Raw genomic sequence first — 22,512 nt, forward strand, 5'->3', positions numbered from 1 at the left:
CACTGTGGCCACAGGACAATGAAATCAGTTTGAAGTACCAGAATGCAGATATTTAACCTTAATTACATGGGCTGATGTGGAGGATTATGAGACAAAACTAATAAAGGAACTTAGATTGGAAATCAGGAAAAGAAGTCCCAGTGTTGCTGGGTTGTGTTGTGAAATTTCCAGTGGTTTCAGAAGAGCTGTCCCTTGGTGCCTCTGCAGCGTAATTAGGAAACAGTCTGGATGGGACCTATGGGGCCTGAAAAGTGTGAGGGAGCCTGGGCGCCTGGGCTGGGTCAGAGTGTTGAGGGCACAGGCAGACCCGTGTCTCGCTTCAGGAGCACGTCATCCACGTCTGGGAGGAGACGGGCTCCCGGTTCCACAACTGCCTGATCCAGCTGTACTGTGAGAAGGTGCAAGGTCTGATGAAGGAGTATCTCCTGGCCTTCCCTGCAGGTACCAGTTCTCATAGAAAGTCACGGGGCCCCTGGCCTTAGAGGAAGCTGGGCCCCAGGATGCTGTGTGTGACATGGGAAGCAGATTTCTCTCCCGGCCCCTTGTGGGCAGGAAGTTCCTCAGAGGAGCCAGGGCAGCTAAGTGACCCAGAATGTGAGACTCAGCAGCTCATCTGGGTCTGGGCATCTCTAAGAATCTTGGCACCTCCCCTGGGGGAGCGGGGAGGAACAATCTGTCATCAAGATAAGAAACAGGTTTGCCTACCAGAGTGTTTCCTAGGCAGTTGGGTTTTTTGTGTGTGTGTTTGTTTTTCCACCTCAAGCTGATGTTTGGGGTCCATGTAGAGACCATAAACTAGAGAGGCCAACTGGAAACTACTCTGGAGGCCCTTTCTGATGATTGTGGTGACGTCATTGAACCCCACCCCCTCGTTTTTCTTGACATCCCCATGCTGCTGCCCAGCAGCATCCTTTCAGATTGAGCTTTGTTTCCCTTAAAGGCCAAACTCCAGTTCCTGCTGGAGAGGAAGAGGGTGAGCTGGGAGAATATCGACGGAAGCTCCTTATGTTCTTGGAAATTTCCAGCTACTATGACCCAGGCCGGCTCATCTGTGATTTTCCTTTTGATGGTGAGGGTTGGGTTGGGTCCAGAAGCTGCTTCAGCTGACGGTAGTGCAGAAACTGACCTTTCTCTTTGCCAGCTCCCCAAGCCTCTAAAAAGCTGGGCCTGGGAATAGCCACGTGTTTAGGCGAGTGCCCCTGCTCTGTTCCTTCTGAGGACTCGCTTTTGTACTGGGGTGTGAGCCACATGCTAATTGAGAGCCAGGTTCAAACCTGTCTATTGCTTCAGTACATGTTCTTGCCCACATTCATTATTTAGCAATTGTTGTAATTTGGCATAATTTGTCTAAAAAAGACATACCCGTCTTTTTTGTAAGCTCAGTGAGAACAGAGACAGGTGTTTATTCCCCTTGTTGGAAGAGCCTAGCACATTGTAGAGTTGCTCGATGTGTAAGTGCTCACAAAAAGAAGGGATAGAGTCCCTTCTAAAGTAGCTCCCTCCCCCTTTTAAAAATTGTAGTAATAAATCCCAAATAATAAAAATATTTTCTCCCAGTTTAAGGTGCTCCAGTATCCATCCCTCTGATAGTTAGTCCCGGCCCTGGGCTTGCCTCGTGGTGGTAATGGTTACCTGCTTTCCTTTCCCCACAGGCCTCTTAGAAGAACGCGCTCTCCTGCTGGGGCGCATGGGGAAACACGAACAAGCCCTCTTCATCTACGTCCACATCCTCAAGGACACAAAGATGGCTGAGGAGTACGTTGACCCTGCCATCCCGCTCCCCAGGGGTCTGAAAGCAGGTCCCCCAGAGACACAGGAGGCGTGAGAGACTAAGAGAGCCACCACCCCTCCACTCGGCCGCAAGGAGAGTCACCTGTGCTGGCCTCTCCATTTGGCTGCCATTGGGCTGCTCGTGCAGGCAGCATCGATGGCCCTTCTGTAAACGTGGCCCCTCTGGCCTTGTCTAAGCATTTTCTCCTTTGCAGGTACTGCCACAAGCATTATGACCAAAGCAAAGATGGCAACAAAGATGTAAGTAGTGACCCTGGTCCTAGAGAGCATGCATGCCTCCCACTGTCCCCCTCGGCCTTCCGAACGTCCTCTGGTTTGGCCGCAGGGGACACAGTGTGAATTGCTAAGACAAGATGGATGGCATGGGTCAGGGTACCGACTGGATTTGCCTGTACATCTTCAGGGATTGGCGGGGTGCCCATGTCCTGGTTTGCTTGGGATAGCTCTGGCTTCCATCTGTTGTCATCCATGTGATAATGAGTGGCATCCTCACCCCTTTACTCTCAAGAGTCCTGACTTGTATTATAAACAATGTGGTTAGCCTGTTGAGAAGGAACATCAGATGTGCTCTGTCGAGATTGCACATGGACTTGTCAATGTCTGGAGACATCTTTTATTACCAGGACTTGGGGTGGCGGTGCTTCTGGAATCTAGGAGGTAGAGGCCAGACTTGCTGTTAAATGGGACAGCCCAACGAAGAATTATCTGGCCCAAATGTTAAGTGCTGAGTTGAGAAGTCCTGTGGCACTGGTGCCAGTAGGACGTGCAGGTCTCATCTTGGTTTAATCCTTAGACCCAAAACATGACAGGGTCTTGGCCTTCAAAGCCAAAGGAAATTTCTGATAATGGTTAACAAGGGAAACCACAATCCTTAAATTTTTATACCTTCAGTTGACTCTGACTTTACCAAAATCTTTTAAAAGGTGAAAATGATGAGTTTTAAGTGCTCCATGACAGCTATTACTGTAGACCATCCCTCTTACTGGGCGTTCTGGGGGGTGCTGCCAGCCTGACCTGCGTGCCTGTACCTGTGTGAGACAGGTGTATCTGTCCCTGCTCCGGATGTACCTGTCGCCCCCCAGCGTTCACTGCCTGGGGCCCATCAAGCTGGAACTGCTGGAGCCCCAAGCCAACCTCCAGGCTGCCCTGCAGGTCCTCGAGCTGCACCACAGCAAACTGGACACCACCAAGGTCAGCTCTCTCAGGGGGATGGAGGGCGCTTGCAGGGAGCACAGAATGGAAAGGGGTGGAGAAACGGCCTGGGATTCTCCAGCTCTGGGGCTTCAGCCATTCCCTCAGTTTCACTCCTGTCCCGCCTCACTCTTTCCCATCTGTTCCCATCCTAGGCCCTCAACCTTCTGCCAGCAAATACTCAGATTAATGAGATACGCATCTTCCTGGAGAAAGTCTTGGAAGAAAATGCGCAAAAGAAACGGTTCAATCAAGTGCTCAAGAACCTTCTCCATGCAGAGTTCCTGCGGGTATGAGCCTGGCAAACCCTAGGGTGGGCTAGTACTTTCTATTACGAGACCGTTACCACATATTCCTCTAGACCAGTAGTTGGCAAACCGTGGCTCGCGAGCCACATGCGGCTCTTTGGCCCCTTGAGTGTGGCTCTTCCACAAAATACCACGTTCGGGCACGCACGTACAGTGCGATTGAAGGAGTATCCTAATTAATAACAATGAACCTACCTATATAGTTTAAGTTTAAAAAATTTGGCTCTCAAAAGAAATTTCAATGGTTGCACTGTTGATATTTGGCTCTGTTGACTAATGAGTTTGCCGACCACTGCTCTAGACAGAAGCAGATCTCTGTTCCTTTAACACAACTTTAACCAAGTGTTCCAAGTAGAGGAATCTTTGCGGGCAGACCATGGTACCCTCCCCCAATCTCTCTGCCCTCCCAGGTCCAGGAAGAGCGGATTTTACACCAGCAGGTGAAGTGCATCATCACGGAGGAGAAGGTGTGCATGGTGTGTAAGAAGAAGATTGGGAACAGGTGAGCCTGCTCGCACCTCTGCGGGGTCTGCTCTGGGTGGTCACGCTCTGCCCTCTAACCCAAGGGGAAAGCGCAGGTGCTGACCGTCCGGCACGTGTAGCTCCTGAGGCCCGAGAGGACAGTCCTTGCTGACAGGAGTGAGCGTTGAGAATTTAAAAACCTGGAGTGTATGGCATGGGGCTGTTGATTTCTTGCCCAAAGTCCTTCCCCTCTGGCAGCTAGAAATTGGGATGTAGCCAGTGGGTATGTGAGAGTTGTACATGGGGAGGAGGTCCTTATCTTTTAGGGATGCACCTTTGAAGGAAGAAAAAGATCTTTCAGCCTGCTGCCTCATGATTTGAGTAAAATCATGAGCCAGGATCATACTGTTTTAAGGCATATACTCTAGTCCAGTGGTTCTCAACCTTTCTAATGCCGCGACCCTTTAATGCAGTTCCTCATGTTGTGGTGACCCCCAACCATAAGATTATTTTCGTTGCGACTTCATAACTGTAATTTTGCTACTGTTAATGAATCGTAATGTAAATATCTGTGTTTTCCGGTGGTCTTAGGTGGTTCGAGAACCGCTAGCAGGGTCGCCTAAGACCATCGGAAAACACAGATATTTACATTACGATTCATTAACAGTAGCAAAATTACAGTTATGAAGTCGCAACGAAAATAATTTTATGGTTGGGGGTCACCACAACATGAGGAACTGTATTAACCCTTTGCACTCGCTTGCTTTTTTCTTGATTCCTTTATTCTAATGCTAACCGTGTCGAGTCACACTCGACATCCGAGTGCAAAAGGTTAAAGGGTCGCGGCATTAGGAAGGTTGAGAACCACTGCTCTAGTCGATCCCCTTTCCCTCAAAGGAGAGTTATTTGTCCTTTTCCTTACATGGAAGAATTCTTTTTTTTTGGAAAGACCTAACTCTGTCCTTTGTGAGAATTAGCCTGAATTGTTCTGAAGAGCATCCCTGCCTCTCAGTAAGCCGGTGCCGAGCCAGGCCGGTGCGCGGGCCTTTTCACTCACGTTTCACGTTGGTGATTAACAAGAACATTCATGTACTCGAACTCCGTGGGCCTCATCCTCTGTTCAGTTATTGGACAGAGATGATGGCTATGTAAATCCAGAGACACTGGGGCAGGCTGCTCTTGTGGTGAGGGAGGGCTGCTGCTGGGACGGCTCCCGGGTAAGTGCCCGTCCTAGGTAAGAAGCGGTCTCTGTAGGCAGTCACTCCCAAGCCATTTGTCTTCCCTGCAGCGCATTTGCGAGATACCCCAATGGAGTGGTCGTGCACTACTTCTGTTCCAAAGAGGTAAACCCGGCGGACACCTGAGCTCAGCGTGCCCAGGACTCAGCGGATGGACAGCTTGGCCACCCCAGAGAGGGAAGCAGGCACCGCCTTAGGAATCGGGCTGCTGCCACCACAGGTGTCTCCCATTTGGACACTATTGGCTCCCTTGCGCCCCGGAGCATCTCTGAACTAATCAGACTTGTGGTCTGGTGTCGTCAGCTTTTTAATAGAAAAAGATTAGATAAACTTCGTAAACCAGGATGTTGCAGGCAGTTCCAGAGAACTTAACACCTGCTTGGACTGGAGGAGGAGGTGATGGGCACCGTCTTGCCTTTGCATACCAATCACCTGAATCAGGAAACTGCCTCCAGCTTTTGCAACCCCAGTGTTTATTCAGTTTTCCATCAAGCCGCATGCAGGACTTCACAAGGAGCCCTTAGCATGGCTGCCGGAGTCCGTGAGAAGAGAGCAAACCAGGGCTCCTCCGCCTGCCAAGGCCAGACACTCCTCCTCTAGGTCACGACAGTCCCTTCTCCATGGTCACCGTGCCGTGCCCCCGGGAGCCGCCCACTCCTGTCTTCATTCCCAGTCTCCTTTTCTTTTGTATCTCCCCTCACGGCTCCCCTCTCTTGCCCACTTTCCCGACACCAGGAGTAACATATGTAAGCAAGGCAGGGTGAGAAGCAAGGGGAAGTCCACTTTCCAGGGCTTCCTTGATAGTTGGCTGTCAGGTGTGTAGTGAATAGATCCTCCTTGGACTGGACGCTCTGCCTGGAAGCTGAGCAGCGCGTCGTTCTCGGCCTAGGAAAGGCCTGTGCACCTCCCTGAGGGCCGAGTGTGGCGGAAGCTCTAAGGATGGACAGCACCGCACAGGGTGTGTGACCTCTTAGGCTGCCACCGGCAGAGGCTCCTGCTTCTGTTTCACCCACCAGCCATCCAGGCGGGTTAGCTTAGTCTTTGTGAGCGCGCGCTCTGTGCTTGGGCGCCTCTCTCTTTCCAGCCGGTGTGACCCACTTTCAGCATGGCCTGGCCACCATTCTCCAGCTGGTTTTGCAGAGGTTGGAGGGCTGCACTGGGATATCAGGTACACACAGGAATGACCCGATCAGGCACTGACAGTGACGTGGTGTCAGACATACTTGTGAGGTGCTTGGGGACTGCGAGAGTGCTGCAGACGGCAGGAGCGGCAGCACCTGGGTGTATGAACTATCTCACCACCAGACCCGCTGAGCACTTGTGTGGGGGGAGACCCTGGCTCCCAGAGGCACCAGGAGTGTCTAGCACTGCAGGCGGAGGACACGCGGGAGCGGGGTCTGCACCCTGTCCTCCCTGGGGTTTAGCGGTGTCTGAAATGGTAGTGAGAGTGAGTGGCGGGGCCCAACACTGACCCCCGCAGGGGTCTGTCCTTTGCCACTGTGCTGTTCGGGGCCTGTGCTGCAGACCGACTTGCTGTGTTGTAGACTAGGCTTCTCCCAGCACGTGCTCTGCGGAGGGTCTGAAGGAACAGCGAGTGCCGGTGGCACCTTCACAGAGATGGGGGATTCTGCTCGGGTTTTGGAGGCCGAGCAGCACTTCACAAGCGCCACCGTCCCAACTGGTCACACCCGCCCCCAGGAAGCAGTGCTGCCCTGGCTGTTAGTCCTCCAGGAGCAGCAGGGACGTCGGCAGGCCTGCCCTCCATGGCGGCAGGAACTGTCCCCACCACTGAGCCCTGCCTCCAGGTCTGCTGTTGCTGTGTCTTCCATTCCCACTACTTGTGTGGCACATCGGTTTGAAGCACTAGAACGAAGAATGTGTGCTTTCTCCCCTGCTGGATACTTAAACGGCCCAGTTTTCCCGGATTCCAGTCTTCCTTCCCTAGACTGTGCCCTCTGCGGTGGTGTGGGAAAGGCTGGCAGTGAAAGCTCTGTAGTGAGGACTGATGAAGGTCTCGCGTAATAAACATCATAAAGTAACTGACCAAGCCTATTTGGGTCTCTTTTTTCGCCCCCTTCCTGTGGAGTTTGATGAAAATAATGGAGATCATAATTTAGCTAAGAATTGAGAAGAGTAAGCCCATTAGTGACTATGGAGAAAGGTCAGTGTAACCCATCTGTTCTGTGTCTCGATCTGTGCCGTCCACACCGCAGAGCAGCAGATGGATCGACAGCACCGATGGGGAACGTTTCCAGCATCACAGTCTGCTGGACACTGGAACCTAGTGAATCCCAGGGCTTCATGCCTCTTCCTGCAGCTCAGAATGGCTGGGAAGGCCATGGAAGCTATGGAATTGGCAGGATGGACAGACACAGTGATGTTTGAGAAGTGGAGACGTGTTGGTCCACTTTGGCCAGTTCCAAAAAGGCCATTCGATCCTTTATTCCCCCACTCCAGCCTTCTGTGGCCATTCCGAGCTTTCTCTGGGAATGAAAAACATCTGGAACTAAGAGGCATACCTTGGCTGAGGCATGGCCAGATGAACCCAGAAGAGTGGTACAGCCCAGAAAGCACTCGAGTCTATCAGGCTATCTGTGCACCAGGCCGGCTTGCTTCACACACCCCCCTCCCCGCCGCCCCCCAAGGCTCCTCTGTGGATCCGGGCCTTCTACATGCTGCCCTACAGGTCACCATGGGGGTTGGGCTCTAGCATTCCTGAGACCCCAGCACAGGTCTTGGCTTCATGCTCCAAATTGATTAGAAACAGTCCCTCCCCTTGAGGTCCTGGGAGTTTCTGGTCTGAATTTGCCTACAGGGTTTGTTTTAAAGTTGAATCACCTCTTTTAGATGTTTGTTTTTCACAGTCTCCACCTCCTCCACCTCAGGCTTTGGGGAGAGGAGTGGATGGATATGACTGGGTCTGGGTTGAGGAACATGTCTCTTCCAACAGCTCACTGCCCAGAGATGCTTTCTCCTGGAGCTGTGCCTTGTCTTGGCCACCTGGATGGTCAAGCCCACAGAAAAGGGGATATCACATACCTCTGTAGCCTAAGGTTTATGTTGGTCAACAGAGGACCTTAAAGCCTTTATCTCCAGTAGTTTAAGGACTGGCAGGCCTGCTTTTTACCTGCCCTTACTGATACCCTTCCTCTAACCTGGACCAGCTAGGTATTTCCACTGATCCAGGAAGAGAGCCTGGGCAGAAGCCACAGGGAGTCATGAGATTGTCAATGTCTTCAGGATAAGGGTGGGCCCTCATCACCTTTGGTTCTAAGGCGTGGTGCAGGTCCTGCACAGAGCTGCCTCTCTTTGGAGAGCAAATGAGGGAGGCCAGGAGAGATTAGAAATACCTTGGAGTCAAATGAAACACTGAACCAGGAACTTGAAGGTATTGGTTTTAGGCTTTTTCTGATAGAGGAGACTGGCCTCCTGACGCAGCACCTCCTGGCAGCTGTTCCCTCATCAAATCAAATCATGGGGAGTGGTGGGGTGGGGCTCAGGTATCTATTTTACATAAGCAGCCCAGTGGTAACCAGGGTCTGGATTGGGAACCAGATTGCCTCCTGCCTAATGAAATTGGTCACTTCCTGGAGCCTGTCAAACCCCGCCTCCAGCCCCAGGGCCCTCCCCACCCCAGTGCTACCTGTCCGACCTGAGCTAACAGTGATTGTATGCAGAAGCAAGGAAGGTGGCTCTGGGAAGCAGACGGCTTCTTGCTGGGAAGTGGGCTGCCTGGCCATGCTCTGGGCGCTCTGGCCCAGGGGGCTGGCAAGCCAGGGGCTGCCTCTCCTGGGGGTAGTGTTGCTGCGAAAAAGAGAGAAGAAGGGACCTCAATGGAGTCACTGCCGGGTAAAGTACCTGCTCTTCCCTGGGAAATGTGGACTGGAGGGGTCCTAGGAGTGCAGTCCCCCGTGAAGACAGGCCAGCCCAGTGACTGGGTTTTGATCTGGGTGGGACCAATTTACTCCAGACAACCTGGGGGAGTTTAAATTAGAGAGGTTGGCCAACACCTTGGCTCTTGAAAATAATCCCCTCAATTAGGAATGGAGGGCTAGGGCATGCGACACTTTGGCTGGGTTTTGCCCGGAAGGCCCTAGTCTGGTTGTTGGGTTTTGAGATAGACTCACTCCAAGGAGTTGCAGTCTGTTGCTCTCTCTCCTGAGCCCAAGCTGCAGTCTCCTTAGCAACTCGTCTAACCTGCACCAGCCGAGTGATTTTTGGTTTCCCTTCACCTGCCCCGCCTCCTAGGGCCATTCAGCCTTTGTCAGGGAGCTAGTGGGTGGGATTGATCACATTTTCTCCTAATATTTAATCTCCTTAAGCACCTCACTGCACCTCTCCAGCTACAGCAGCGGCACTGTGGTCTGAGGGGAGTGCAGGTGTGTGGTGCATGATAACGAATAATTAGCAAAAATGGCTACAGGTATTAAGCACTTAGGCCAGCACTTCACATGACTTCTTATTGAAAACTCACCACAACCCTATGAGATAATCATCATAACCCCCGTTTTATAGATGGGAGACCTGAAGCGTACAGAAATAAAACAACTTGCCCAAGGCCATCCAGCTAGTCCATGGTGGAGCTTAGGTTTGAGGCCAGCCTGACTGATTCCAAGGTCCAGGCTTGTTACCAACATGTTGCACTTCCAGTGCCTGCCCTGCCATGGCCTTCCAGGTCCCCGTGATCCTGGGCCAGGCCGCTGCTCTGTGATGAGAGGGAAACAGCAGCACTTCTGGGAGGTCAAGCCCCACACCTGGCTCCTTGGAACTGAGTCCCCGAGTTCTGTTGTTTCAGCGGGAAACCCACCCATACTATGACCTCCAGGTGAAGGTGCTGAGGGCCAGAAATATCCAGGGCAAAGACCTGCGTGAGTGACCTTCAATTCCACCTTTTCTCCTCTTCCTTTCCCCGCGGCCTCTGCAGAGCTCAGCAGGGGCTGGCCTGAAGTGAGTGTGTGTGTGTGTGTGTGTGGAGTGGGCAGAGGGCTGGTGCTGACTGTGGAGGGAGGTGAGGGAGCTCAGGCCACAGCCCCAGAGCTGGCAGGTAGGAGCTGGAGGGGAGCACTGTGCAGACCCTGACTCCTCCCTGAGCCTCGCAAGTAGAGCGGTGACAGCCTGGGAGAGTGTGACACCTGCTCTTGCCAGAACTCTCCAGGTCAACGCTCACACCGGCAGGGGAGTTTGTCACCTGAATCAAGTCCTTTCTGGGAATTAGTTGTGCAGTGGTCTGCGCTGCCATGTGATCTTTCCAACTGGCCATGGCGGGATTTCCATTCAGTTGAATGAGAGGTGTAACTGTGGAGCGGAGTCAAGGATGAGGGCTCTCCCTCCATCTCCCACCCCACCCTGCCACCTGGGCAGCCTCCTCTCCTGGCTCTGCTCCTTCCTCCCACACCAGCCTCCTCCAGGCAACCTTTTCAGCAATAGGAACTTAAAGCTAGGACTCCTTCCCCGTCCCCGCAGTGTCCAAAGCTGACTGCTACGTGCAACTGTGGCTGCCCACGGCATCTCCCACCCGCGCCCAGACAAAGGTGATAGACAACTGCAGTGACCCTGAGTGGAATGAGACCTTCCACTACCAGATCCATGGCGCTGTGAAGGTGAGAGCCAGCGAGTGGCCGGGGTGGTGGGGGGAGAGGGCTCCTTCAGGGTGCCTGCCCTGCCTCAGGCTCCCACGTTCTGCCTGCCCTGAATCCAGAATGTCCTGGAGCTCACCCTCTGTGACAAGGACGTCCTGGGCAGCAGTGAACTCTCCCTGCTGCTGTTTGACCTGAAGAGCCTCAAGCCTGGTCAACCCCACAAACACACCTTCCGACTCAACCAACAGGTGAGCTGTCCCACCTGTGCCAGCAGTGAGCTGAGCTCAGGGAGAGGACGCCCAGTCGGTCAGCAGAGACCAGGTCTCCAAGACAGACCCTCGATCCTGCACTACTGATCCTACCAGGGGGTCCCTCAAATAATTCTTCCCTGAGTAGAGTCTACATGTGAGCTCCTTGAGGGCAGAGCACTTTATCTTGATCATTGCTGAATCCTCAGCGTCTAGAACAGCATCCGCACAGTGTTCAATGGATGAAGCTTCTCCTGGAGTTGCCAGTATCCTTCCTGTCCCAGAGAAGCCACACACGGCTCCTCTTCTAGTCCCTGGGCTGGGGGTAGGGACACTCCCTGAAGCTTTCGGAGCTCTTTGAAAACTGGTGCTTCCTTGCTCCCTCCATTAGGATTCACAAGAGCTGCAGGTGGAGTTTGTTTTGGAGAACAGGTGAGTCCAAGTGGAGCCTATGTCCTCCCATTTACTCTGAAGTCACAGACAGCTCCTAGCTGCCAGTCACCAGGTCCTGTGCTGGCCTGGCCTGAGAGGGGATGTCTTGGTCTCAAGGCGAATTTGAGTGTTGGCCAACACCCTATCCCCGAACCCTGCCATGCTTCCCAACTGCTTTGGTCACATTATTATAGTAACAGCCACCTTGAGGGGCCCAGATATCCAATGAGCCCACCATCCTTTGCAGTCAGGTGCCTGCATCTGAAGTCATCACCAATGGAGTCCTGGTGGTAAGTAGGGGAGACACCAGCTTGGGGCTGTCCAGGGCTGGGAGCCATTGAGGAGTCCACGATCCAGCCCATCGTACCCGCTTGCCTCTCTGAAGACCACTCGACCCCTCCTCAGAGTGGAGGTGTGCTGGGTAGGCATCTCCAGCAACAAGGGGAAAGAAGCTGCCTCACAGCTGAGTGGACAGCGTTCCTACCTGTGCACAGCACATCACTCAACTCGGAACCCTGTCTCCTGCAACTGAAGGAGCCTCAATCAGGGGCCCTCACCTCCTCCCCCTTTCCTGCCAGGGGCCATTTCCTCTGAGTCCTAGGAGTGGGGCTGCTATAGAAGATCCCTGCCTACAAGGCATTGGCTGGGAAGATTGCTACCTGGACACAGCCCCAGATACCTCCCCTTCCCTTCCCCCTCTTGGTCCAGGCCCTGTGTAGGGTGATGTGTCTGTCTGTCTCCCATGGGCCTCTGCTTTCCTCAGGCTCAGCCCTGTCTGAAAATCCAAGGCACCGTTGGAAATGATGAGACAGCTCCACATCAAAAGTATGGTGAGTCTGGCCAGTGGCCTTGAGTCTTCCCTTCTCTCTCTTGGGGAGTTGAGGGGCTGCTGATTTCAAGAAGATGGGTCTGGGCAGAAAGATTTTAATTTTCACCGCTTAAAGCTGACCAAAGATGAAACGGATTGCTTCTGGAAGTAGTGAATGCTTGTCCCTGGAAGTATTCAAGCATAGCGTTTGTATCAGTCCAACTACTCTCTATTAAAACTCCCTCAAATCTCAGTGGCAGACAGCAGGAAGCACGTATTTAGCTCACACATCTAGTGGTCAGCTGGTGTTGATCTGAGCTGGGCTGGGCGGGAGTGACCTGGCTCTGTACCATGTGTCCAGTGGGCCACAAATTTCCTCTCCCCCAAGGTCATGAGCACAGAGGTTCTTGGGGCAAAGACACAAGCCCCGTTGTGCAAGTGCTTTTCAAGCCTTCGGTCACGTCATGGCCACTAACATTAAGTTGTCAAAACAAGTCCCAACACTGACCCTAAAGGTGGAGGGCAGGGAATTTAGTCAGCCTCTCAGTGGGAGGAACTGAAGTCACCTGGTAAAGAGTGAGAATTCCAGAGTGAAGAGCTGGGCACACCCACGCATCTGCCACAGAGGCAGTCTCTCAGGAGGGGGGCCGATGGGGAGGAACAGAGGCTGTGTGACAGCTAAGGTCCCTTCCAAGGCTGAGAGGCCGCCAGTCAGCCTCCAGGATGGGTCCCCACCTGAGTAACATCCAGCACTCATTATGAGTCAGACATTGTGCTAAACATTTGATACATGTTTTATTGTTTAATCCTCATAACAACCCTGTAAAGTAGGTATAATCATTTTCCTCTTTTAATTCATGAGACTGAGGCTCAAAGAAGGAACTTGCTTAAGGCCACACAGCCAGTGAGTGGTGGAGCCAGGACCAAATGCAGGTCAACATGCTCAGGGCATCTGCTTTCTCCACCAGATCAGCTGTTTCTCACTGTGAACAGCTCATGCTATCAATACCAGTCCATAACCACGGTGTGAAGGAATGTACTTTTCTTATTTCTCTAATTCCTCCCCCCTGGGTCAGACCAAGTCTCCAAGTCTCATTTACTGCCCAGGAGTGTGCACAGGGAGCGGCATTCCGCGTGGACCTCTGCTCCTGAGGTGTGTGGGGTCTGGGCCTCCTCTGTAAGGCTGCCTGGGTGTCATGCTCAGCCATTTCTCTCTGAGGTCTTGCCTCTCCCCCAGAACGCTGCTAGGAACAGGCGGCCCTGCTGCTCCTGGGCTGCAGGCCTCTCTCCTGGCCTCACGCCCCCTGCCTCTCCCAGCCACCTATTCTCTCTGTGCCCAGGAACCCACTTCCTTCTTTTACCTCCTCGGCTAGCCTTCTGTGTTCTCCCAAGATCTTACACTTTGGAAACAAAGGACTGAGAAAATTGCGGCCTGGCCACAAATCTCCCCCAAGGCGATGAGCACAGAGGTTGAATGGGGGCAAGAGAGAGGGGAACTACTAGTTGGAAACTGGTAATTAATGTAATGATTAATATATGATAATTACAATGCAGTTTTTGTGGAATGATAGTTTACATACTTAGTATAATAATCTCAAAATCATCAGCCCCATTAGCTCTGGGCAGGGGCCCTCCCCTCCCTGCCTTCCCCTTTCTCAGGCATTGTTTCCCACCCTCCCCAGGTGCCCAGTTCTGACCAGGGCACTTCATAGGTTCCCTGAGTGTCTGTCCTCCATGATGCCTCTGCTATGGGTCACAGTGCCCGAGAGTGTTTCCAAGGGGAAGAAAAGGGAAGCTGCTACTAGTAGTGCTGCCATCACACACACACACACACACACACACACACACCCCACCCTCTGATCTCACTCACTCACCCGGGCCCTCTGCTCCCAGGCTCTAGGCAGATTCGTCTGGCAGTGCCCGGGGCCTACGAGAAACCACAGCTCTTGCCCCTGCAGCCTCCTGTGGAGGCTCACCCCCCAGACACCTTTACCTTCCATGTGAATCCAGTGCTTCGCTCCAGGTTGCAGGTGGAGGTGGGGGAGAAGCTCACGGTCCTGCAGGTGAGTGAGCCCAGAGCCTGGAAGAGGCAGATGGTCAGGGTGCTGGAGCAGCACCCCAGGGCTGCAGAGCGCCCGTGTCCTTCACTCTGGGGGCTCCATGCTGTTTTCTTCTCTGCAGAGCGACCCGAGTGCTGAGCTGGAGGCTCAGACCAGCAATCTGGGCGCGGGGGGCATCCTGCTCTCCTCTCTGGCCCTAGGTCAGGAGAAACAGCGCTTGGTGGCTGTGGGGAAGGTAAGGCTGCACCTGGGTGTCCTGCTTTGTGATCACCAAAAGTAGTCTGGGCCAGGGGCCTGAGAGGAGGTGACATCTGGGCCAGAGTTACCAGAGCAGCAGGGGCTGCAGGTGGGAGAACCCACCCGTGTGCTCAGGGACAGATGTTGTCTCTTTCAGGGCCAGGAGGTGCCTCTGAGGGTGAAGGCAGAAATGAGGTGAGGAAGGCCCTGGGGCTGGGCAGGAAGAGTGAGGGCTCTCCTGCCTGCTCCGCTCAGCAGAGGGGGGAGGGGGGAGGGGGCGTGTCAAGTTCCGATGGGATCTTTCTGAGGGGTCCCATGGAGTGTGGGTCTGCGCCTGTGAAGACTCGGCTTGGTCGAGGCTCTCCTCCACTGAACAGTCATCCAGCACCCACCCCACCCCACCCCACCCCACCCCACTGTGACAGCTCTGGGGACCTTGACCTGCGCCTTGGCTTTGACCTCTGTGACGGGGAACGAGAGTTTCTGGACAAGAGGAAGCCGATCGTATCCAAGGCCCTGCAGCAGGTGCTGGGATTGAGCCAGGCTCCCGCCAGTGACCAGGTATGGAATGGAGGAGGCCTAGCGTCATGAGAACCAAATCCAATCTCTTCCCTTGAGAGGACTGTGTAGCTAAGGCCTGACAGGACACCTGGAGGAAGCATGGGGAGCAGAGGAGGGAGGGGGAGACCTGTTCATCGCAGCTGATTGGAAAAGTCAGGACCCCATATGTAATGAGGGCCGAACAGCCCTGGCCCAGGGAGGTGAGCAGTCAGCTTGGCAGCCATAGCAGAACACCACGGACTGGGGGCTTAAACACAAACATTTATTTTCTCAACTGGAGGCTGGAAGTTCAAGATCAAGGTGCCATCAGGGTTGGTTTCTGGTGATGCCTTTCTTCCTGACTCGTAGATGGCCACCTTCTTGCTATGGCCTCACACGCCTTTCCTCTGTGCCTGGGCATGGCTGGAGAGCTCCATCTCTCCCTCTTACAAAGACACTGGTCCTATTAGATTAGGGCCCCGCCCTTATGCCCTCACATAACCTGTGTCACCTCCCTATAGGCCCTTTCTCCAAAGACAGTGTCACATGTAATAAAAAAGAGAAGGCTCTGGCTAGAAATAAAAGATGGAGATTTATTCAAGGGTCTTAGAAACTGGAAACATAATTAGGAATAAATCTAGAAATGTTCTAAGAAACAAAGAAAAATCATTTATTGTTGTGATGTAACTGAATCTCAAGAGAGAAAGGGGCCTTGCACTCTTAGCTATTTGATTGGCCCATTACGATGGATGATAATGGAGTTCAGGTGGTCACGCCGGCACCAGGCGATCTGGTCGTGTGGAAGTTGTCTTTGAGGAGGTCTTACATTTGACTGGAGTCCAGGCACTGTGGGTACTGTACTGATGGTAATCTGTGTAGCGTCAAATGCAGGACTGAAGAGTTCTGGGCAAGTTAAAAGTTTTCCTCAAGCTTCAGGTTCTGTGAATAATTTAGCAGTAAGGCTGAGAAGAGACCCCATTAATTTCCCCCTGTTATTCTCTCCTCAATAGCCACACTGGGCTTCAATGTTTGAATTGGGAGTTGGGGGGCGGTGGGGGGAGTTGGGGGGAGAAGGGCAGGAACACAATTCAGTCCAAAACAGTAGACAGGAGGAAAGGCGGTGCTGAGGCGAGGCCTGTGGTAAACCAGGAACAAGTTGGTGGCATTTTCCTGGCTGCAAGAGAACTCGGGAGACAAGCCCGTGCCCAGGGCTGACAAGCTGAGCAAGCCGGGATTGTTTGGGTAATGCCTGCTCTGCACTCTCCATTCTGTAGGTAGAAGGTAAGGAGGGCACGAGGGCACAGACCTGTGTACAGGGAGCTCTGTCTCATCCAGGGGTGCGGCCCTTGTTGAAAGTGGCCAGGGAGGTGGTTTTTTTTTGTTTTTTTTTCAGAGAAAAATAAAGGAGGACAAGGAAAGGAACCAAAAATCGTGGGTGGAAAACATTCATGGAAAAAAAAGCTGAGCAACCAAAGAACTTGCAGTCTGATCCCACAGACACCTCTGATGTTGGGGCAGGTCCAGGCTGCTTGGTGTTTTCTGTCATTTTAGTGTAGTGGGTCTCAACTGGGGGCAATTCCAGCCCCTCTCACCTCACACAGGGGACATGTTTTATTGTCACAACTGGGGGAGAGGAGAGGAGTCTATATACTGGCATCTACTGGGTAAAGGCCATCCTACAGCACACAGGACAGCTCCTCACAACCAAGAATGATCTGGTCCACAGCCATCAGTGGTGACAACACTGAGAAACCCCGCTTTAGCTGTTTTGGGTGAATCCAATATGCCTCACAGGTGCATCCTTACATGGTGTCGTGGTTAAGAGCCATCTCTGGAGCCGTACTGCTTCGGATAACGGGCCCATCCCTTCCTAACTGTGCAGTTCCCTCATCTGAGAAATGGGGATCTCCTTGGGTTTCTGTGAGGACTCAGTGAGGTGATAATGTGCGGATCAAGGCTGATACTATAGGCAGCAATATAGAAAGGGCAGTGGTAGTCGATGTTGTTATCTTGCTCATTCTGTACCCAGGTGCCTGTGGTGGCTGTGCTGGGCTCTGGAGGCGGAACCCGTGCCATGTCTTCCCTGTACGGCAGCCTGGCAGGGTTGCAGGAGCTCAATCTCCTGGACACTGTGACCTACTTGAGTGGGGTCTCTGGGTCTACCTGGTAAGTGAGGTGGGGGCAGGGTACAGAGGGAAGGAGAGCTCTGAAGGGGCAGGGGTGTGGCCTGGTGATGTGGTGGAGTCCCTGGAGTGGGGTGGGGAAGGCTGCCTCCAAGGGGGTCAAGAGGGGCAAGAGTGGGTGATTCAGGGCAGTGGGTACAAGTGATGGAGGAGGAGGGGTCACTCATAGACACCTGCTGTGCTCCCTGCCCCTAACTGCCCTGAATTCCCTCCATGCCCAGGTGCATCTCCACACTCTTTAAGGACCCAGCTTGGTCCCAGGCGGCCTTGCAGGGCCCCACTGAGCAGGCCCGGGCTCGGGTCTGCAGCAGTAAGAAGGGAGCGGTATCCACGGAGCGCCTACAGTACTATGCTGAGGAACTGAAGAACCTGGAAAGCAGCAGCCATAGCATCTCCCTCGTTGACCTCTGGGGCCTCCTCATTGAATATTTCCTGTACCAGGAGGTAAGAGAAGGGCAGGTAACACGTAAGCATAGCTCCTTTCCACCTCTGCCCCTGCAGCACTTACTTCCACCTTAGCCGCTAGGCTAAGAAAATCTGAGATTTGCAAAGCTACCCCTTAGGTCTGAGCTCCCTGGGGACAAAGAGTGAGCTCCCTGTGGGGGCTGCACCCCTTCATCTTTCCTGGCTCCTAACCCTGGGCGGGGAGAGGCTGGTCTGCAGTTCTCAGGTCAGAATCACTTGTGCAGCTTTTCAAAAACACCGCATGCCTGAGCCCCGCTTCTGGAGACACTGATTCTGATTGGTCTGGGGCCCAGCGCCTCGCACAAGAGTGTTTTCAAAGTGTTCCAAGTGATTCCAACCTGCAGCTGAGGCAGAACACCGCTCTCACCCATTGGCCAAGATGCCATGACTTTCGCCACCTGGTGGTTTCTCCTGGGACTGCAAGCCCAGAATGCCCTGGGAGAGGAGCGATTCAGAGCTGAGTGAGGGTCTCAGCCAGGGGGCGTGGCCCACTAGTGTGTGGTTCTTAGTGATGGATGTGTATCACACGTCGTTTCTAATTTCCAAAGGATTCGTGTTTTCTGGTGATTTACTTTTTAAAGAAGGTAGACTAGATTTTCAGTGATTCCTTTAAAAATGGCGCTCTGACTCTCGCTGGTTTTGATACACTTTCCTGAATGGGAAAGAAGGGGAGGGGTGTTCCCAGTGCCCCTGGAACTGCACAAAACCCACAGAAGCCTGCCTCTGCTGCAGCCTAAAGCCTGCCCCTTAGACCACTGGCCTTGGCAACCAGTTTTGTGGGCTGGCCACATCCTGCCTGCCATTGGGATGGGAAAAGCCAATCAGCTTCCCTTCTTTCCGGCCCAGGAAAACCCCGCCAAGCTGTCTGACCAGCAGGAGGCCCTCAGCCGCAGCCAGAACCCTTATCCCATCTACGCCAGTGTCAACGTCCGCACCAATGTCAGCGGGGACGACTTTGCAGGTGCCTGGGTGTGGCGGTGATGGTTGGCCGGAGTGTGTCCAAGGCCAGGCTGTCAGGGTACAGGCGGAGCCTTGGAGCACAGTGGGGTTGCTGCCTCCCACTCTTGGCAAGGCAAAGACTCTTGCTCAGTCACAATGGCCAGAGGGAACACTGGGGTCCTGGTGGGAAGCCCTGGTGACATTACCTTTACTCTGGATCCCCAGAGTGGTGCGAGTTTACCCCCCACGAGGTCGGCTTCCCCAAATATGGGGCTTATGTTCCCACCAAGCTCTACGGCTCAGAGTTCTTCATGGGGCGACTGCTGAAGCTCTGGCCAGAGCCCCGGATCTGCTACCTACAGGGTGAGTCTAAGCTGGAGGGCTGGGGACAGGGCAGGTCCCGGCCCAGCCCTGATGTGGGTGCAGAGCTGTGAGGGCCTGGGCCTGCCTGTGTCTTTAGGTATGTGGGGCAGCGCCTTTGCAGCCAACCTGGATGAGATCTTCCAGACGGGGGGCTTCAGCCTCGGCTTCCTGGACTGGCACCGAGGCAGTGTGAACGTCACAGGTGAGGGTTCACACCTGATCCCCCTCCCCCCAATTCTTTCCAGCAATAGGGTCCTGGCAGAGGCATAGAGAACGAGGGAGAGGATGGTGAGGGACTGGCTATCCCACTGGGTTCAGAGAAGTCCTGCGGGGCCGACTTCTCTGCAGAGGCCGTGTGGGTGGGGCTAGGGCCCATGTCAGGGGACCCAGTGGGAGCCGTGGGTGCTTTGTAATCAGACTACACCTCTGCATTCTCTGCTTGAGCTCCCAATAGGTCAACTCGGCCCCGGACCACTGGGCATCTGGCTGATGCTCTGCCCACACACCTCAGGGCTCCTTAAATGGCCTACGAGCTCCCTGCTTCGAGGAATATCTTTTCCACCTTTCTCCCCGGAATGACTTTTGCTCAACTCTTAAGAGTCAGCTGAGCCATCCTTTTGTCAGGGAGTTTCTTCTGTCCATGTCATCCCTCCAGGCTGGTGAGGGTGCGACCACCAAGGCCCCTGCAAGACTACATGGCTGCCCCATCATTGTCCCTACCTCAGGACGTTGTTAGGACTCGTTCTCTCTTTATATGACTCTCCCCTAAGAAGGTGTGAGCCCCGAGGGCCAGGCCTCAGTCACCTTTGCATCCCTTGTGCTTAACCCAGTGCCTGGCATGTAGCAACAGCTCAGTAGGTGTTTAATGGATGAAATTCTGACTGGAAATTGTATATACAACTTTATTTTCAAAAGGGTGGAAAATAACTTATTACTTAATAAATGCAATGTCACAGGCAACTTTCAAAACATGGGAAAAGGCATTTAGAGGGGGTTCTAGGAACAGTGGTCAGAGGCCTGGGAAGTGGGGGAGAGGAGGAAGGGAGACAGGAGGAGAAGTAGGGGTGCCCCTGCACCATGAAAGCCGCTGGCACCACTTCTCACTGCACGTCACCATCCCACCCTCCCTAGACGACCACCAGAAGCTTCGAGACCCCACGAGGCTGCGAACGAGGCTCTTCACCCCCCAAGGGCCCTTCTCCCAGGCCGTGCTGGACATATTCACTTCCCGCTTTACCTCCGCGGAGAACTTCAACTTCACCAGTGGCCTCTGTCTGCACAAGGACTATGTGGCCAGCAGGGAGTTCGTGGCCTGGAAAGGTGGGTGCTGCTCTGGGTGGGGCCTCCTGCCGCCTGTGCCTCTGGCTCACTGGGGCCAGCGCTGTCCTTTGGCCCAGGGTTGGGGTGTGGGCTCCTGCTATCCAGAGGCTGATGGGGGAATGGGACTGGGGTAGGACACGCCAGAGTGGCTGTCAGAGAGAAGGGCAGAAGCAGAGGTCTCCACAGAGGGGTATTCCCGACGGGAAGAGAAGAGGGTTGCTAAGAAAAGCATGCATTTGTCCCTGTCCAGACACACACCCGGATGCCTTCCCCAACCAGCTCACTCCCATGCAGGACTCCCTGTGCCTGGTGGATGGGGGCCTTGCCATCAACTCTCCATTCCCGCTGATCTTGCTGTCGCAGAGAGCGGTGGACCTCATTGTGTCTTTTGACTACTCCCTGGATGCCCCTTTTGAGGTAAGGGGTGGGGATCCTCTGTTAGGGCCGCCTGACTGGGGTTTGGGGATGGCCCTTGGCGGAGGGTCTGGGTTCTGACCTGCAGGTGGCGCCACTGTGAGTGCACTGGCCTCCCAGTTGGAGAAGAGGGCTGCTGAGGTTATGGGAGGGAGTGGGAGTCAGTAGAGGAGTCCAAAGAGGGTCCTCAGGTGTCTTCTATCCCAGTGAAGAGAAGACCCCTGTTCTGAACCCTGCCTGTACCTGATTCCTTGCTCCCATCAGGGCCTGGTCTGGGTTGGCTGTCCCTTTGTTACTATGGTAACAACAGAGCCATCAGGTTCCCCTCAGGGGTCTCTCAAACCCGGTGTGGTGGACAGCTTTCACCATCGGCATGCAGGTCCTGGTTACCCTGCTGGGCCAGCTCTTCCCTCTTTGGCCTCCTCTCCCTCCTCCTCCTCTTGGATCCAACACGACCTTCCGTAATCATTCGGTCTCAACCCGTGAAATTGAAATCAGCCCTTAAGAGGGAGCGGGGAGGGTCAGAGAAGGAAGCAGCGGGCAGTTCCAGGGAGGAATGGCAGCGGGAATGCTGGTGATTATTGTTAATCTGCTCAACAACCCCACGAGAGAGTTGTTCTCATTTTTATTTTATAAATGAAGAAACTGCCTCAGAAGGGTTATGTCACCTGCTTGAAGTCACTCAGCTAGTAGCAGGCAGAGCTGGCCTTGAAAACTGGATCTGGGAGTCCAGGTGAGGGCAGGCAGGTCAGAAGTCTGCCTCCTGCCCAGGTCTTACAGACGACAGAGAAGTACTGCCTGGACCGAGGCATCCCCTTCCCCAGAATCGAGGTGCTCTCTGAGGATCTGGAGAACCCCCGCGAGTGCTACCTGTTTGCCAGGGCCGAGGACCCCCGCTCGCCCATCGTGCTGCACTTCCCCCTTGTCAACCGAACCTTCCGCACACACCGGGCCCCAGGTGAGGGGAAGCCCTGGGCCTGGGTCTGGCCCACAGAGCCCTGGGGTGGTGATGGGGTGCTGTTCTGAGAGTGGATCCCCTTGACAAGGTAGCAGGGTACCCTGGAGGGCCCGAGCCGGCCATTGCTTCCTGGGCCTCAGCATTGGCACCTGCTCAGCTCCTCCTGATGGGCAAGAGAGCAGAGATGTGAGCCCAGGAAGAGCCCACAAAAAACCAGCCAGATGTCCTGGGCAAGAGGGGCCTCCTGGGCTGGCAGCTCCTAGTCACAGAGTGCCCAGCCTGGTCTCTCCGCCTCTTCCAACCCACAGGTGTGGCGCGACAAACAGCCGAAGAGAAGGCCTTTGGGGACTTTGACATCAATGGGCCAGACACCCCCTATGGCATGACGAACTTCACCTATGAGCCCGAGCAGTTTGATCGGCTGGTAGCCCTGAGTCGATACAACGTTCTGAACAACGTGGAGACCATCCAACAGGCCCTCCAGCTGGCCCTGGACCGGCGGCAGGCTGGGGCCCGGGCTGGAGGCTGACCCGGGCTGGAGGCTGGCCTAGGCTGGAGCGAAGGACTGAGGTGCAGGAGAGACTGTGGGGTTCCAGACCAGGGCTTGGTCGAGGGAGGAGTGGGCTCTGTGGGGCTTCTGCTTCCCATCTTCCGATCTTCCCTGCCTTAAGGTCCACCAGGCTCCACAAGCTCCTACAGGATTTCAGCGTGTACTTGGCAGAGCCCTTCTCCTATGTGTTCCTTGGAGAAGATGGGGCAGTAGGTCTCTCGGGGGCTCTTGGGGATGTGAGGCAGAAGTGAGCGGTGCTCGTTTTAGAGGGGATCGAGGCAATAGTCTAGACCAGTGGTCGGCAAACTCATTAGTCAACAGAGCCAAATATCAACAGTATAACGACTGAAATTTCTTTGGAGAGCCAAATTTTTTAAACTTAAACTTCTCCTAACGCCACTTCTTCAAAATAGACTCGCCCAGGCC

The 22,512-nt window shown here is 54.1% G+C and overlaps 2 protein-coding genes across 2 annotated transcripts in view; both read left to right on the forward strand.

The window, feature by feature from the left end:
- The window catches only part of VPS39 (VPS39 subunit of HOPS complex), a 45,498-nt gene extending 38,467 nt beyond the window's left edge, over positions 1 to 7,031 (forward strand). Inside the window, exons 18-25 of the mRNA XM_008143037.3 lie at positions 324 to 441; positions 941 to 1,069; positions 1,653 to 1,755; positions 1,986 to 2,031; positions 2,833 to 2,982; positions 3,138 to 3,272; positions 3,701 to 3,792; positions 5,041 to 7,031. Of these exons, the coding sequence (XP_008141259.1) occupies positions 324 to 441; positions 941 to 1,069; positions 1,653 to 1,755; positions 1,986 to 2,031; positions 2,833 to 2,982; positions 3,138 to 3,272; positions 3,701 to 3,792; positions 5,041 to 5,116 (849 nt within the window). The 3' untranslated portion in view covers positions 5,117 to 7,031. The remainder of the gene's footprint in view (positions 1 to 323; positions 442 to 940; positions 1,070 to 1,652; positions 1,756 to 1,985; positions 2,032 to 2,832; positions 2,983 to 3,137; positions 3,273 to 3,700; positions 3,793 to 5,040) is intronic.
- A 1,697-nt stretch (positions 7,032 to 8,728) lies between these two features.
- Positions 8,729 to 22,278, forward strand: PLA2G4F (phospholipase A2 group IVF). Its single transcript, XM_008143223.3, has 20 exons — positions 8,729 to 8,839; positions 9,786 to 9,858; positions 10,454 to 10,590; positions 10,689 to 10,817; positions 11,209 to 11,249; positions 11,497 to 11,539; positions 12,013 to 12,079; positions 13,951 to 14,120; positions 14,239 to 14,352; positions 14,512 to 14,549; positions 14,780 to 14,915; positions 16,924 to 17,060; positions 17,299 to 17,521; positions 18,389 to 18,503; positions 18,707 to 18,844; positions 18,942 to 19,046; positions 19,976 to 20,164; positions 20,415 to 20,581; positions 21,350 to 21,536; positions 21,845 to 22,278. The coding sequence occupies exons 1-20, from the start codon at positions 8,729 to 8,731 to the stop codon at positions 22,063 to 22,065; spliced, it is 2,541 nt and encodes an 846-aa protein (XP_008141445.2). The 3' UTR covers positions 22,066 to 22,278.
- The last annotated feature ends 234 nt before the right edge of the window (positions 22,279 to 22,512 follow it).

The sequence above is a fragment of the Eptesicus fuscus genome, chromosome 5 (assembly GCF_027574615.1).
Source record: "Eptesicus fuscus isolate TK198812 chromosome 5, DD_ASM_mEF_20220401, whole genome shotgun sequence".
Classification (NCBI taxonomy): domain Eukaryota; kingdom Metazoa; phylum Chordata; class Mammalia; order Chiroptera; family Vespertilionidae; genus Eptesicus; species Eptesicus fuscus.

Coding starts and splice junctions, on each gene's coding strand:
- PLA2G4F (XM_008143223.3), top strand. CDS start 8,729: ATGCTCTGGGCGCTCTGGCCCAGGGGGCTGGCAAGCCAGGGGCTGCCT. Junction 10,818..11,208: donor CCTTCCGACTCAACCAACAG/GTGAGCTGTCCC, acceptor TCCCTCCATTAG/GATTCACAAGAGCTGCAGGT. Junction 11,540..12,012: donor TCACCAATGGAGTCCTGGTG/GTAAGTAGGGGA, acceptor TGCTTTCCTCAG/GCTCAGCCCTGTCTGAAAAT.